Below are 13,363 nucleotides of genomic sequence, written 5' to 3'. Positions count from 1 at the left end.
TATAGAAGACAACACATGTTTCACACATTTGCTCAAAATCTTTCTGCCCTTTTTAGTGTTGTTGGAAAGTTTAAAACGTGAATAATGGCAAGCAGTTTTTTTTTAAGGTACTGTACTTGGTTAATAGACTTATTTTTCCATTTTTAACAGGAATAGGTTTGGTATCTGCCAGCATTCACTTTTGACTACCAGCATCCTATCAGCTGATGATGATGGCATTAGCTAATGTTTGTTTGTTGTCTCAGTTATGTGTTATGTTATGGTTTTTATAATACTTAACACATGTATTAAACCACCTGTCATAAAACAAGAAAATACAAATCTATCAAAACTTGTTTAGAACCAAAAATCATTGAATTCACATTTATATACCCAAATTTGAACCAACACACTGGACTAATCAGAAAAAAATCAAATATAACATTGAACCACTAAATTAACTAATTTTGCAACTTAATCAAAAAGAATGTGTTTTACTACTTTTCTTGTAAAATGTTACATTCGTGGAAAATTCACGGACAACAATAATTATATTTTAATATTATTTTGGTGAGTTAACCATCACAGAAACGTAAACATATTTTTGTTATTACCTGCACTGGTATTTTAAGACAGCTGTGGTATAAAGCTTACATTTGGTGGTGGTCTAATAAATTTGTTAAACACTATGCAAGTTTTATTCATTTTGTATGTTTAAATTGATCTTCCTTTAAAGATGTAGTGACAGCTGAAAGATTTTGGTTTCACTGAAACAAAAATTGAGAAAAGAATTGTTGCAGAATTTCAAACACTGGTATCATTTCATAGTGAGTGCATCCCAATCTGATAAGTATGATTATTACACCTTGGCATGGTGTTGAAAATTTATTGAGCCATTTCACTAAACCATATAAACTAAAATTGGCCAATAGATATTGAGCAAATGTAACGGAATGTGAACAGTCATCAATAGATTAAAGCAAAGTATTCACTTGGAATTTAGTTGACATATGTATTGCCCAGTACTGGATTATATTGCACAACTTCTCTATTTAAATATATTGTATTACACAACACTAATGCGTAACATAACATAACATTTTATATATATACTTAAACTGTGCAGTCAGCTAGTAGACAAAATATTATTTATATAATTTACATATCTGCATGAGATTTCTGTTCTTTCAATATTGAAATGTCGTATTGTCAGTACTTTATTTAGCATGTATATTAGAAAGTTTTTATCCAGTTGTTTTCCTCAGAGGTTAATTACATAGATCACTTGCTGGTGGAGCTGTGTACTGCTTGCCTTCGGGATGACATCTCTGGCGTCTGTTGTGCTGTCCTCACTGACCGAAGTCATGACCATCTGAGACAGTTTCATCCTTCTGGATAAGGGCAGTTTAAAATGAATCATTGTGTGTATGTAACACTGCAACCAAGAAAGTCTACTCTCATTTTCTCGATGCTTTACAACACACTTGGTAGCTTGAATAGGATGTCTAACATGTAGTCTCGCTGTTTACAAGTGATGTTTACTCACATTCTTATTGGTCACGGTTTCTTTGCTGTTGCAGCGTCTTTAGCTTTCCCTTGTAATCCCAGTTTCTCCATAATCAGCTCAATCTGGGACACAATGCCTGCCACGGAGCTTTCAAGGTGAAGAACCTGTTTGGCCAGACTTTTGTGGCAATAGAAAGGTAATTCAGTTAAATGTATTACTCTGGTTAGGAGAATGAGATAAGTGCATTCCCAGGTTAAGTTTAAAATTTGTCCCACCTCAAGAAATGTTCCCGCTCCACAAAGGTTTGACTGGAATTGCTCTTGTGCTCGTTGGATTTGACAGGAGGCTTCTCGTGTAATTCCATCTGATAGTTCACTCCGAGATTGTTGATTTCGGCACTGAGAGCATCCTGACAAAAACGCAAAATAATAAACATTTATTTTGTTAATCGGCAATCAAAATAAGAAATGATCAGAAAAAAATGTATAAATATGAAAGAACATAGTCATATTGAGCTTTTAAAGTGCACAAACCCTCTTTTGCTCCAGCTCAGCTTTCATCCACCTTTGTTCATCTTTATCTAGAATTTTGTTCCCGTCGCGGTCAAACTTGGAGAAGGCTGCGGTTATTTCTTGATCGCCATGTCCCATCCTTCAAAATCATCACAGAGGTGAGGCTCAGGTTTAATAGTAAAATAACCAAGTGTTCCTTTTTGATGTTTTGTCACTTACTCTTTAAGAGTTTCTCTGAAGTCCTGAAATTCAAGATCTCCAGATCCAGAGTGTAGAACCTTCTGAACATCTGATATTTTCTCTTTTTTAAGCTTCAGCTTCATAAATGTCTTCATGTAGCTCTGATTTACAAGAAAAGTCTGGTAAAACATCATCCATAAATACGTCTAGTTTTATCTCAATTTTCTTTAATTTGCTTTTACCTGTTTAAAAATGTCAGTAATTTGTAGTTCATCTTTTTCAGAGAGCTCCTGCTTCACCTCTGCATATGTGTCATTTATGATGGCCAGGAACATGTTCTGAGGGAAAAATACACACGATAATGTGACTTCTCGGATCAGATGCTTTTATTATCAGTTATCTCGTGCAGAAGCATGACTTACCAGCAGAACAAAGAAAACAAAGAACACATAAGTGACAAAGTAGATCGGCCCAAGGACTCTGTTAGCGCTGTCGATGGCATCAAAATCAAAGTCTCCAAGAATAATTCGGAACTGTGTGAAGCTGTGGGGTGGATAAAAATTATAAAGAACTTACAATCAACTGATGCTCATTAAGATGAAACCCTTCATCCTGCCATTGTTTTCAACCCCACTTACATGCACTTTACAAAGGTGCTGAATGTTTGAACCTGCGTTCCAAAGAGCAAATATCCGAGTTGAGCATAAGCAAAGAACACGATGAAGAACATGATGGCGAATCCGAAGATGTCTTTGGCACATCGCCCCAGTGTGGAGGACAGCTGATTCATGGTCTTACTGAAACTGATGTACTTAAAAATCTACAAGGACGAGAAGAAAGCACACATTCTCTGGAGAGACACCAAAGCAAAATACCACAAGCCATATGTTGGACTGAAAGGTGTCAGTTCTTTACCTTGATCCATGCGAAAAACAGGTTAACCGCATTCATGTTGTTATACTGGGTTTGCCAGAATGCCAGAAATTCAAAATCCGGATAGATGTTAGGATTTTTCAGCAGATTCCCAAGCAAGCTGTCCACTTTGATGGTCCGAAATACATTGAATATGATGGCAACGATGGCAAGCTGTGAAGAAGGTTGTTACTTTTTAGAAGGGCCTGAAAACTCTGATAAAACGACATGTTTGAAACATCTCTTCTTACCAATATGACAACAATGTCTAGTATGTTCCAGATGCTATTGAAATAGGAGAACTTGTGTATTCTCAGCTCAAGAATCTCCTCCACAATGTAGTAGAAGATGAATACGCAGAAGAGCAACTCGCAGCCTAGGATGAAGTAGTCCCAGGTCGTTATGTAGCGAATCAGTTTGACTGTTCGGATCTGGTAGGAAGGGATTGCTCCACCGGTCGCTGGGAATTCAACCACCAACCTGAAGAAGCAGATGACACTTTGGTTAACCACTGGATGGGTATCAGCAGGTGGGTAAAGGTGCGATGGGAATTAATGCTCCTTACGTGATGACGCAGAACAAGTTGATGTTCGCGTTGTAAGTGGAGAAGTCGATGAAGACTGCTCTGGTTCCTCTGTCCAGCCAAAGGTTGTTCTGTAGCTCTGTCAGTATGTTGGCGCTCTCCTCTTGTGTGCGACTCAGGTCTTGATAGTATCCTGCTCCACTGTAGGTGGCCACCAAGCCCCAGTAAGAGGAACCCTTTATCTCTTTCTCTGTGTGATAGGTCCAGCTGCAGCGGAAAAACACAAATACTTAGAACACTAAATTGTGCTTCTGCACTTCTTTGTATGTCAGTAAGAAAGCAGTGAGTGAATTACGCAGAGCCGTTGATGAGGCCGAAGCTCTGCTCGTCTTCCTTCTGGTCAGTGTAAACAGCGAAACAGTCTTTGATCCCATTTTTGAAGTCACTGTAGACAGTGCAGGAGTTGTTCTTGATCTTGATCTGCCTCATCCTGGGGACACCCAGCAGCATGTTCTCATAGTAGATGAAAGACGTGTTTCCGCTTTCCAAGGGCTGGTTATTGTACCATGTTGTCCAGTAGAGTCCATTCAATAGTGGGCCCTGGGCAAACTTTTCATAAAAAGAAAGAGTTTGATTTGTACCTTTCTTTGTGTTCTTAGTGATTTTTACCCCTCAGCCTGAAAGGTTTGTGGTATTGCTGTCACCCTGCAGGCAAAGGGGGAAATAGACTGGTAGACAAGCGTCAGATGGTGTGGACACCCAACTTTGTAAACCCAATAACTCAAAAATGAGCCGACGTAGGATTTTCAAATTGATACCATCGACTAAAAAAAACACATCTACGAAAAACCAAGACAAAAGTTTGTATAATTAAGTTCATCTCTGGCTCATTTACACAGCGTATCTTTTTCCTGTCTCCCTCCCTGAGCCTGGTTCTGCCAGAGCTGTCTTCCTGTTGAAAGAGACTTTTTCCCTTCCACAATCATCAAGTGCCTGGGTCGTCTGATTGTTGGAGTTTTCTCTGTATTGATATAGGGACCTTACCTTATAATATAAAGTACCTTGAGGTGACTGTCGTTACTTGGCGCTATATAAATCAAATTAAATTGAACTGAATATCACTGAACCTAACTTCAAGGTTAGGGTCAATGACAGAGGTTAAGTTTTCTGAAAATCTTGTGAGTGCATTTACTCAGGAAGGCTATCATATAGGCTTCTCCTACTGATAGCTCTAGACAATAGACGATCTCGGACACTTTGGTAACCTTGATACAATTCATGCATTTTTTTTTATTTTGCATGTTTCTCAAGGGTGCAGCATGATATGTAGCTATACCATTGTCACTGTCTCAGTAAATTAAACAACTGATATTAAAAGCTTTTCCCAGTTTTCACAATGATAACCGATCTCCTATGGATTTCCAGGCCAGGGCACAATTTGATAGCAGAAGATGCCCCACACTTATTGTTTCAATTTATGTGAACATGGCCTGGAATGATCTGTCGATATTGCTGCAGCTTGTAGCCAAAGTGACGATACAATTCAAAAGATCGACTCAAATGTTGCATAGATTTAAATTTTTGAGTTGTATTATTTGTTACCAATTATAAGTAAGGAGAGCTGATGTGTTTAAGTTGACCTTTGACAAATAACAGACAGTGAATATAAAATTATAATTAGGTGGGTCTGAAAACTTACCAGGCCTTTTTTAGGCCTAATAAAACAACTACTCATTTCCTCATGGGGTTGGAAGGACATATTTTTATATTCCTGCATGTACTAATAAACATATCAGTAACAATTAACAGTATTGCTAAAATCTTGAGCATGTGGAAAAAGATATGAAAGAACCAGTAACACAAACATCACTGCTTGGTCATTTTAAGTGATATGGTAATGCAGGGAAGAACATAATCGTACTTAAGGAATGATCAGTTTTTATAATTGTTTTTATGATGTTTCCATTTGAGTTCAGGCACTAATATACATGTTTGGTTAAATTAATCATATAGTTCCTTAAAATTTTGAGAACATCTCGGCTTTGAAGGAAATGAAAAAAAATGTTGATGAAAAGAATGAAACATTTAGTGTCACAACATTCACTACCATGTTTCCCATGGTAGTGAATGAGCGTGTAGGAAAACTTACAGTCCAGAAGTCAGCCATGGAGCCAATAGACTGAAACATAACCCCACTGCTACTGGGTGTATTCACAAACAGGTTCGTCATGGCGTTAGTGTAATAGTAGGCGCTTGAGCTGGTCATTCCATATGTCACTGAAAGACAACGTAATCACATTGTTAATGCCTGGTCATTGGTTCCTATCTGTCTTTGGTCAGGCTCAGCTCTGAATGTTGCTCCATTCAGTTTTCTGAGATAAGACTCGAATGCTGACACGCAAACCTGCATTGAAGACTTGTTGTTTGGCTTTTTTTTGTTTTTACGTCGCTCTAGCTATCAGACAGATCCAGATGAGAGGCCGTAATTTGTTTGAAGAGGGAGCACGCTGTCCTGACGCAAATAGCCTCGTCAAACAGTGTAAATCTAACCCAGACAAAGGATGAGGCTAAAAGCTCTTATCGCTAAAAGGCACATCCCTTTCACTCCTAGCTGGACAATGGCTTTTGGGAAAGAAAAATGGGAAGGCTATTTTGTGGAAGTCATTAAAGCATCAGGGATACTTTTAATGTTAAATCAACAGTCCAAAGTGCCCTAACAGCCTGTCAAACAGTGAGCACTTTAAAGTGATCAGTAATGCAAATACAGGGTTTGAAAGTAGACATAAGGTGATTAATAGAGAAGCATTAAGCAGCATCACATAATCGACTGTAATGAATTTAGTGCTCATCACACTCACAGTTTAAATCTTTTCTGTCCATCCCCTCAGTCACATTATGAATCCATAGTGTGTGAAGCACATGCTTTTTAGATATGTTTGGATGTGTATCCCATATTTCAATGACAACATTATGTAAATTAAATACAGGATATTGTTTGGTAAGTAAAAACGTGTCTGAATAACTTCTTTTAAATGTAGGAAAACATTTTTCATAACATAAGATTAAGCGTGGACAGGAAGAAGGAATTATAGTTTTTAACCAGGGTGTTGAACATTAAGCATTCATTAAGCATGTTGAACACTCAGTCAAAACTTTTGAGATCAGTGATGAACAGAAATGTTGATGTGGAGTACTCACGGAGGCATATGTCCACCAGGAAAAAGACATAGACCAGCAGCTCCCGCAGTGTGGTTCGGATGAACAGCTCTCTGTTGTCAGAGGTGTTTTCAGTCAGCGTTGTCCCCCACAGTGCTACAGAAAATAGAAGTTTAAATCATCAATATGTAATTACGTGACACAAGCTTTTTTGGGGTTTTTTTTTTTTTTCTTTGCTGGTCTGTCAAGCAGAAGTATACCGGGCTCGACTGGTTTTACTCATACTTGTTACACTGCTCATACAGCCGAGTCTTTCTTCGAAGAAGAAATGCCAACGTGAGGTAGATTCAAATGTGTTCTTGCCTTTGATAAAAGAGCAGCAGCCTCTTCGTTTCTTCTTCAGACTTTGGTCTTTGGTTGGTGGGTCCTCTGGGAGCGTTACCGGGGTATCCAGGTTGTACAGGCTATTCATGTTCCCCTCGAAGTGGGTTTTGGGGTTGAAGACAGTGGTGACCTGGGGGAAGGGTGGAGGGGAGCTACAGTAGCCCTGGTTCACCCAGCCCCCGTTACCCACTTTGTCCAACTCAGAGTCCACTTGCCCAGTCAGGTGGCTCTGAGCCCGATTGTTCAGGGTCTTCATGGTGCAACACGCGTGTGTTTCTCTGTGTGGAACTTCTGGTGTTTCGATCAAAGAGGAAAGTGAAGCCGAGCAGTGTCCGCAGCTTTTGAACACCTGCTGGAGAGGTGGATGACATCAGCTGTGATGAGGGAGGAGCTGCTGATCTACTGTTGTAGTCTTGAGATTGAGACCCTTTGAAACACATTGACGTAATAGCACAGTAGGTGTTCTGCTAACACACAGCATTGACATACTGATTTCTATAGTGTTTGGATAGTTATAGGATAATGCAGAACAATAACATTTAACATTGTTTGGTTTTCCATTTGATTAAATTAGAAAACAAGAAGCACTCAGAGAGCGCAAACCTCCACCAAGTTAGCTCACTCTCTGGGCACTCCTTATGTAACATATGTGTTAAATACTTGTGAATTTCACCCAAAACACCTTTTTTTTTTAATTAAATATTTCATTTTGCATTTTAATCTCCTGCCTGAATGATCTGAGTCTGTGTGTGTGTGCGCTGCGTGGTGATGTAGGCGTGTGCATGTGTGCCCTGGTCACAGCTCCTTTCAGCATGGCTGGAGATGGGCAGTAAAGAGCCAAAGACCCAGTGCTGTCTCCTGCCTCTTACTTTCACGCCAGAGCACAACGCATAGACAGGCGTAACACATGAACGGGTTACACTTACTTTGGGGTGGTGGACGGATGTTTAGTTTGATTATGTAAACATTATGTAGGAGTAGGTAATGGATAACAGGCATGGATTTGTGAATAACTCAAGATCATTATATAATATTATACCACAGTATATTTCAGACTAACCAGGCAGCTCATTCTCTTTCTAAAGGCAGATATGAAATGGAAAAGTGAGGTCAGAGGTCAAATGTGAGATGATAGTTCAATCCAAACTATAATGTGATATTTAGAATACATATATACTGGTATCATAAATGTTGCAAATACAAACAAAGGCAGTAGAACTTTAGAAACATTTCAAAGATATTATATGAAACTGTATTTGACCCTGAAGAAGAGGTCAGAGGTCTAATGTCGCGTGATATAGCACAATACAAACAATGGCAGTAAGAAACATAGTTTCAACTATCTCTAGCATTATTATGACTTTGATCTATATTTAATTTGTTGACCTTGAAGGAGAGGTCAGAGGTCAAATGTGAAATCTTTATACAGTAAATTCTACATGTTGACAGTACACACCATACTTGTAAGAATCCTAGTTTATAAGTTATAAGGCTTTTTGGTCCATTTTTGACCAATAAATCATTAAGCTGACTTTGAAGCCCTTGGTGGGTGTAAGCTATATTTTAATGGACTGTTAACATGACCTCACTCTACACCCCTACAAAGTTTTATCAAAATTCATTCAAACCTTTTCGAGCTATCGTGTTTACAGAAAGAACGACGCGCTTGCTACCAAAAACACGTCCTTGGCGGAGGTGACAAAATAAGAGTAGCTTCCACATCACTCGCATCCTTCGAAATGACATAAAGGACTTTGGTAAATGATAAACTTCATTCTTTTGTAGGAATCTCTACACAGTCCTGTGTGTTAATTTGCTGGAAATGTCCTATAAAAAAAACACACAGCCATGGGCTGAATAAGGCTGAATAATTCAGCAGTTGAAAGACAGTTTGCTTCACCCTCTCAATTACTTCCATGCTGAGCACATTGTTGTCACTATTGATTAACAAATCATCCAAAAGAGTACTTCTGCTAAGGAAATCAATTAATTGCATGTCAAGCATATTCTCTGTTACCAACTGTTCACCACGTGTGGCTGAATTAATGAGTGTAATTGGAGGTTCACTTACAGCCTCTGAATAGTTACCATTATGCACTTTTAGCTCTTCCATTTATTAATTTTTGCATCATCTGCTAGTGCTATAACAAGCCTCTCGCAGCACCAGCCACTTGTATTAAAGTCTTAAGCACTTAAATCCAAACACAGCTACACAAAAGAACAGCAGGATAATCAGATGAGTTTAATGCGTTAGTGTTTGGACATTACAGCTAAAGCACTGCTGTAGATGTCTTCAACTTAATGTGGATAGAGTTTGGGGCCAGCTATGGGCGTTCATGCTTCATTGGCTCTGAACAGAGCGATTACGCACACCCACTGCCACACAATAGAGTTTAATTTCTGCTCCCCTGCTGAAGCGGTGGTAGGATCTGGCACGCAGGCTTCCTTAATCTGCTGCGGCTTGTGCCACTGTTCAAACTTACTCATATCTGTAATAATCACTTTTCAGTGGCTTATGATAATGATGATGATCATAATGATCATGACGGCTATTTAGATGGGTAGCCCTGTGGCTGTAAGAGTCGCTGATGATAGTCTCTGCTTACATTAAACTATCCTGTAGCAAAACTAAATGATTGTACTTTTAAAAAAAACTCTTTATGTATCAAGTAAATTTGAGAGTCAACTTGCTAAATGATGCTAATTAATCACAAACATTAAGGCTATTTTCCACCCTGTGATGTAAAAGTGTCTTATCTCAAAGCACAGGACCTTCAAACAAAAGGATGATTTAATACCAAGGCTGCAGAGCGAGGCATCGCTTCTACAGGGAGTTTGACATGTGCAAAACAAACCATGCTGTAAATTATTTCTTCCCAGTGATAATCCCTCATGCAAAGTGACATTATAAGCATTTAAATGACAGAATTCTCTAAGTAAGAGAAATATGTTTTGGAAATGTTATACTTTAAACATCACAGTTTTGGTATGAAGTACTCAGAAATTAGCCTTTTTTCATATGTATATTTTGCAAACTTAAATAGCAATAAAGAGTGTGTGAATAGGAAATGAGCAAACCTCTTGTAGCTGTACCAATAAAAACAACACTTATAAAGTTTCATAAAAAATAATTTTATTTTTGATGAAAAACTATAATAAAAAAAAAGTCTGTTGAAAAATAACATACTTTTTTTTTCAAATCTACAAACATGCATTTACACCTTGGGAAAATAGTTACCTTAGTTATCTGGACATCAGCTATGCATCTAAGACCACAGTGATTTTTGCATAATCCATCAAACATTGCACAGCTTTTTTAGGGCCATATCAAAATAACCGATTAAAAAAAATACAACATTGCCTGTATCCTCAGTACAATCTAATGGTCATTGCTATACTCTGAACAACAACTTGCTCAACATTGCTGGATTTCCTAGCAAAAACAAATGAAAGGCTTCAAGCCGAAACTGAAGCCTCTTTGATTGTCATACAAAAGGAAAATAATGCAATACAAATGTATTTACTGTCTCCTAGACTGGAGGAAAATGATTCACATTGTCATTCACATCCAACAACATGACTGATTATCTACTCGATGGAGCAGTTTATGCGTGCACCTCATGCCCGTCAAACTGATACGAGAGCGATGAGTGGATGTACTCCTGTCCGGTAGCGGAGTCGTACCTCATGAGGCAGGAGTAGTTTTCAGGCTGCACGCAGTCAAACTGCAGGTCCAGCCACTGCCTGTGAGGACCAGTGTGCCTCCTGGCGTCTGTCAGGATCCGGTTGAGGGCCACAATGTAGCTGAGGGCCATCTGCAGGGTTTCATACTTGGACAGCTTCTTGTCCTGGCCCCACTGTGGGACCACCTTACGTAAGCGATCAAAGGCTGTGTTCAAGCCCTGCATCCTCTTCCTCTCTCTGGCGTTGGCAGCCATCCGGCGCCTTGTGGCAGTCTCGTACTTCTCCGGGCTCTTGGAGTCCAGCTCTGAAGATTCGGATCCAGAGTCGGTGCAGCTGGGTCGACGGGCCTTCATGGTTTTCGATTGAAGACTCAAACTAATCAGATTTATCAGAGAGGTTCCTACGTTCAAGATTCAGTGCTTCTCTGTGTTAGAGCTTTGATTTATTTGTTTTCCCAAGGTTTTCCCTGTGCGGGGTCTCAAGTATTTGCAACTCCAAGGAGTGCTCAGTCTGAAGAGTCCAAGGTGTCTGTGATCCTGGAGACATCGGGGCAGCTTTTATAAGACAAAGCAGACGAACAGGTGGCAGCAGGTGGAGCCCCTACCCCACCCCCACCCTCAATATTGCTCATAGAGAAAAACACACCCATGCAGACTCATAAACACCCACACCCACTCCTAGGCACACACACACATCCTCAGCGCACACACAAACAAAACCTTAATGAAATTCCAATTATCTTGGGCTGGGCTATCTGGCCATGGCTTCACTCGGAGCCATGTGTCACAAACACCAAAAGTCTACCATCTGGTAGCTCCACTCACCACTGCTGAGGATGCAAACAAGCTAATAGAGGCTAAGATTGTAGGTACTTCTCAGTTATGTAGAAGCTCTAATGTAAAACATACTAATAAACTATAATCGCCGGAAGTTAAATGCAAAAATAGATTTCTTGTATTAGAAGCTAAAACTTCAACACAAATGTTGCTTAAAAGGAATTTTATAAAAATCCAGTTTATATCTCAGCCTCTAAAGGCGTGAAAGGAAGTTTTCAATCTGTACATAAATGAGTCTTTGCAGTCTAACGTTGTTGTCTTTAACTGTCAGGATTCAGTCTTTACAACATATCCGATTCATATATAAATTAAATATGGACTCTTGCCTACAAAGCGATTATTAAGTTACATAAGCCATCGAGAGAAAGCCTTTCATTTAAAATGTAATTGCCCTCTGTGCGACGAGAACCATAATCTGAGATTAGCCCGAGGCAACGCGAGTGTAAGTGAGGCCTGTAACCTGAGGGACATTAACAGCACATCAGGGGATTATGACTTTCAAACAATATGGAGCAAGATGGTGTAAAGATTACTGCACCGGTGGAGGACTTTTTGGGGGGGGGGTAGCAGTTTATGTTCAGATGTGCAGACTTTTATAGTTCTCTTTTAATGCTTTTTATCAGTGTTTTGGCTGGTAATGAATGAGAGTGTATGGGATGCATTCATGTTCTTTATGTACTTGGGTCTGCATGCGATATAAATAATTGATCTGTTTAGTCGGCCGAGAAAATGAGACAGACAGAATAATTTGTCTGTCTGTCCTTCCCATCTGCCCACGCCGTCATTCGGCAGGTTCCAGTGACACTCAGACTTATTCTGCTGAAACACTATTTGAAGTCAAACATCATTTGACTTCAAAATAGCAATGTTTTCATCATTTTTACACATTTGCTCTGTACTTACATGTTTTAATGTACTTCTAGTTAACTACTTTGAGATGAAATACAGCTAAAATGTATGGGATCAAATATTAAACTTCCACATTTTATCAGTATAACACACTGTGAGCCACATACAGCCCACTGTGATCTTAAGTGGGTCAGTGTAAAGACATTTAAATAAACATTTAATCACTCAAATGTCTGAATATATGAAAAATAAGTGCTACAGTAGATCTCATTTGTATTGTATTTATTTTCTTTTTGTTTGTTTTACCATGGAGAAAACAACAACAACTAACAAACGGAAATTTTTACAGTACATAGTAAAAAACAAGAACTTTTCTGTTACTTAACTATTTCAGTTCATTATTGAATGCCAGTTGGGGTCTTTATCAATAGGAAATGCAGTAAAACTTATGAAAATACAGTTAAAAGTAAAAAATCTACACCCTCTTTCACAATTTCCAAAATTGCCCAGAGGGCCCGATTGGAGTCATTGCTGGGCTTCCTCTGGCCCCCGGACCTTATGTTTGACACCTCTAATTTACATAATAAGATTGTATTCTTAAAAAAAGGGACTCGTGCGTTTGATTCAAACATTGAATTCAGCACTTTTGTTTATAATTCAGCTCTTTTACATGATAACCCTTTTTCTTTATTTGCTGCTGTTGCTGTGTTTTGTTGAGGTTTTTTCCTGTTCTTTGTCAGGAAGGACATGCAGCTCCTGTCACTGTGTATTGACAGACTCAAAGCTTGGGTGTAGAGGCAGGTTATGAAAGATTAATCACTGTCGGAGCCCGAGCATAATG

General features: G+C 39.0%; 2 protein-coding genes across 2 annotated transcripts; both read right to left on the bottom strand.

Annotated features, from left to right (window-relative positions):
* Window positions 1-1,031: 1,031 nt before the first annotated feature.
* On the bottom strand, window positions 1,032-7,473 carry pkd2l1 (polycystic kidney disease 2-like 1). The gene is made up of 15 exons (XM_003441221.5): window positions 7,133-7,473; window positions 6,812-6,925; window positions 5,763-5,890; window positions 3,969-4,222; window positions 3,656-3,880; window positions 3,342-3,570; window positions 3,094-3,264; window positions 2,817-2,998; window positions 2,601-2,721; window positions 2,421-2,516; window positions 2,218-2,339; window positions 2,020-2,137; window positions 1,762-1,895; window positions 1,526-1,663; window positions 1,032-1,370 (listed from the first exon to the last, which is right to left on the bottom strand). The coding sequence occupies exons 1-14, from the start codon at window positions 7,407-7,409 to the stop codon at window positions 1,537-1,539; spliced, it is 2,298 nt and encodes a 765-aa protein (XP_003441269.1). The 5' UTR covers window positions 7,410-7,473; the 3' UTR covers window positions 1,032-1,370; window positions 1,526-1,536.
* Window positions 7,474-10,378: 2,905 nt separating this feature from the next.
* On the bottom strand, window positions 10,379-11,496 carry atoh7 (atonal bHLH transcription factor 7). Its single transcript, XM_005473845.4, has one exon. The coding sequence runs from the start codon at window positions 11,188-11,190 to the stop codon at window positions 10,759-10,761; it is 432 nt and encodes a 143-aa protein (XP_005473902.1). The 5' UTR covers window positions 11,191-11,496; the 3' UTR covers window positions 10,379-10,758.
* Between the last annotated feature and the right edge of the window lie 1,867 nt (window positions 11,497-13,363).

This window comes from Oreochromis niloticus, linkage group LG13 (assembly GCF_001858045.2).
Source record: "Oreochromis niloticus isolate F11D_XX linkage group LG13, O_niloticus_UMD_NMBU, whole genome shotgun sequence".
Lineage (NCBI taxonomy): Eukaryota > Metazoa > Chordata > Actinopteri > Cichliformes > Cichlidae > Oreochromis > Oreochromis niloticus.
Note: the sequence above shows the minus strand (reverse complement) of the source record. Positions and strands in the feature narration are given on the sequence as shown.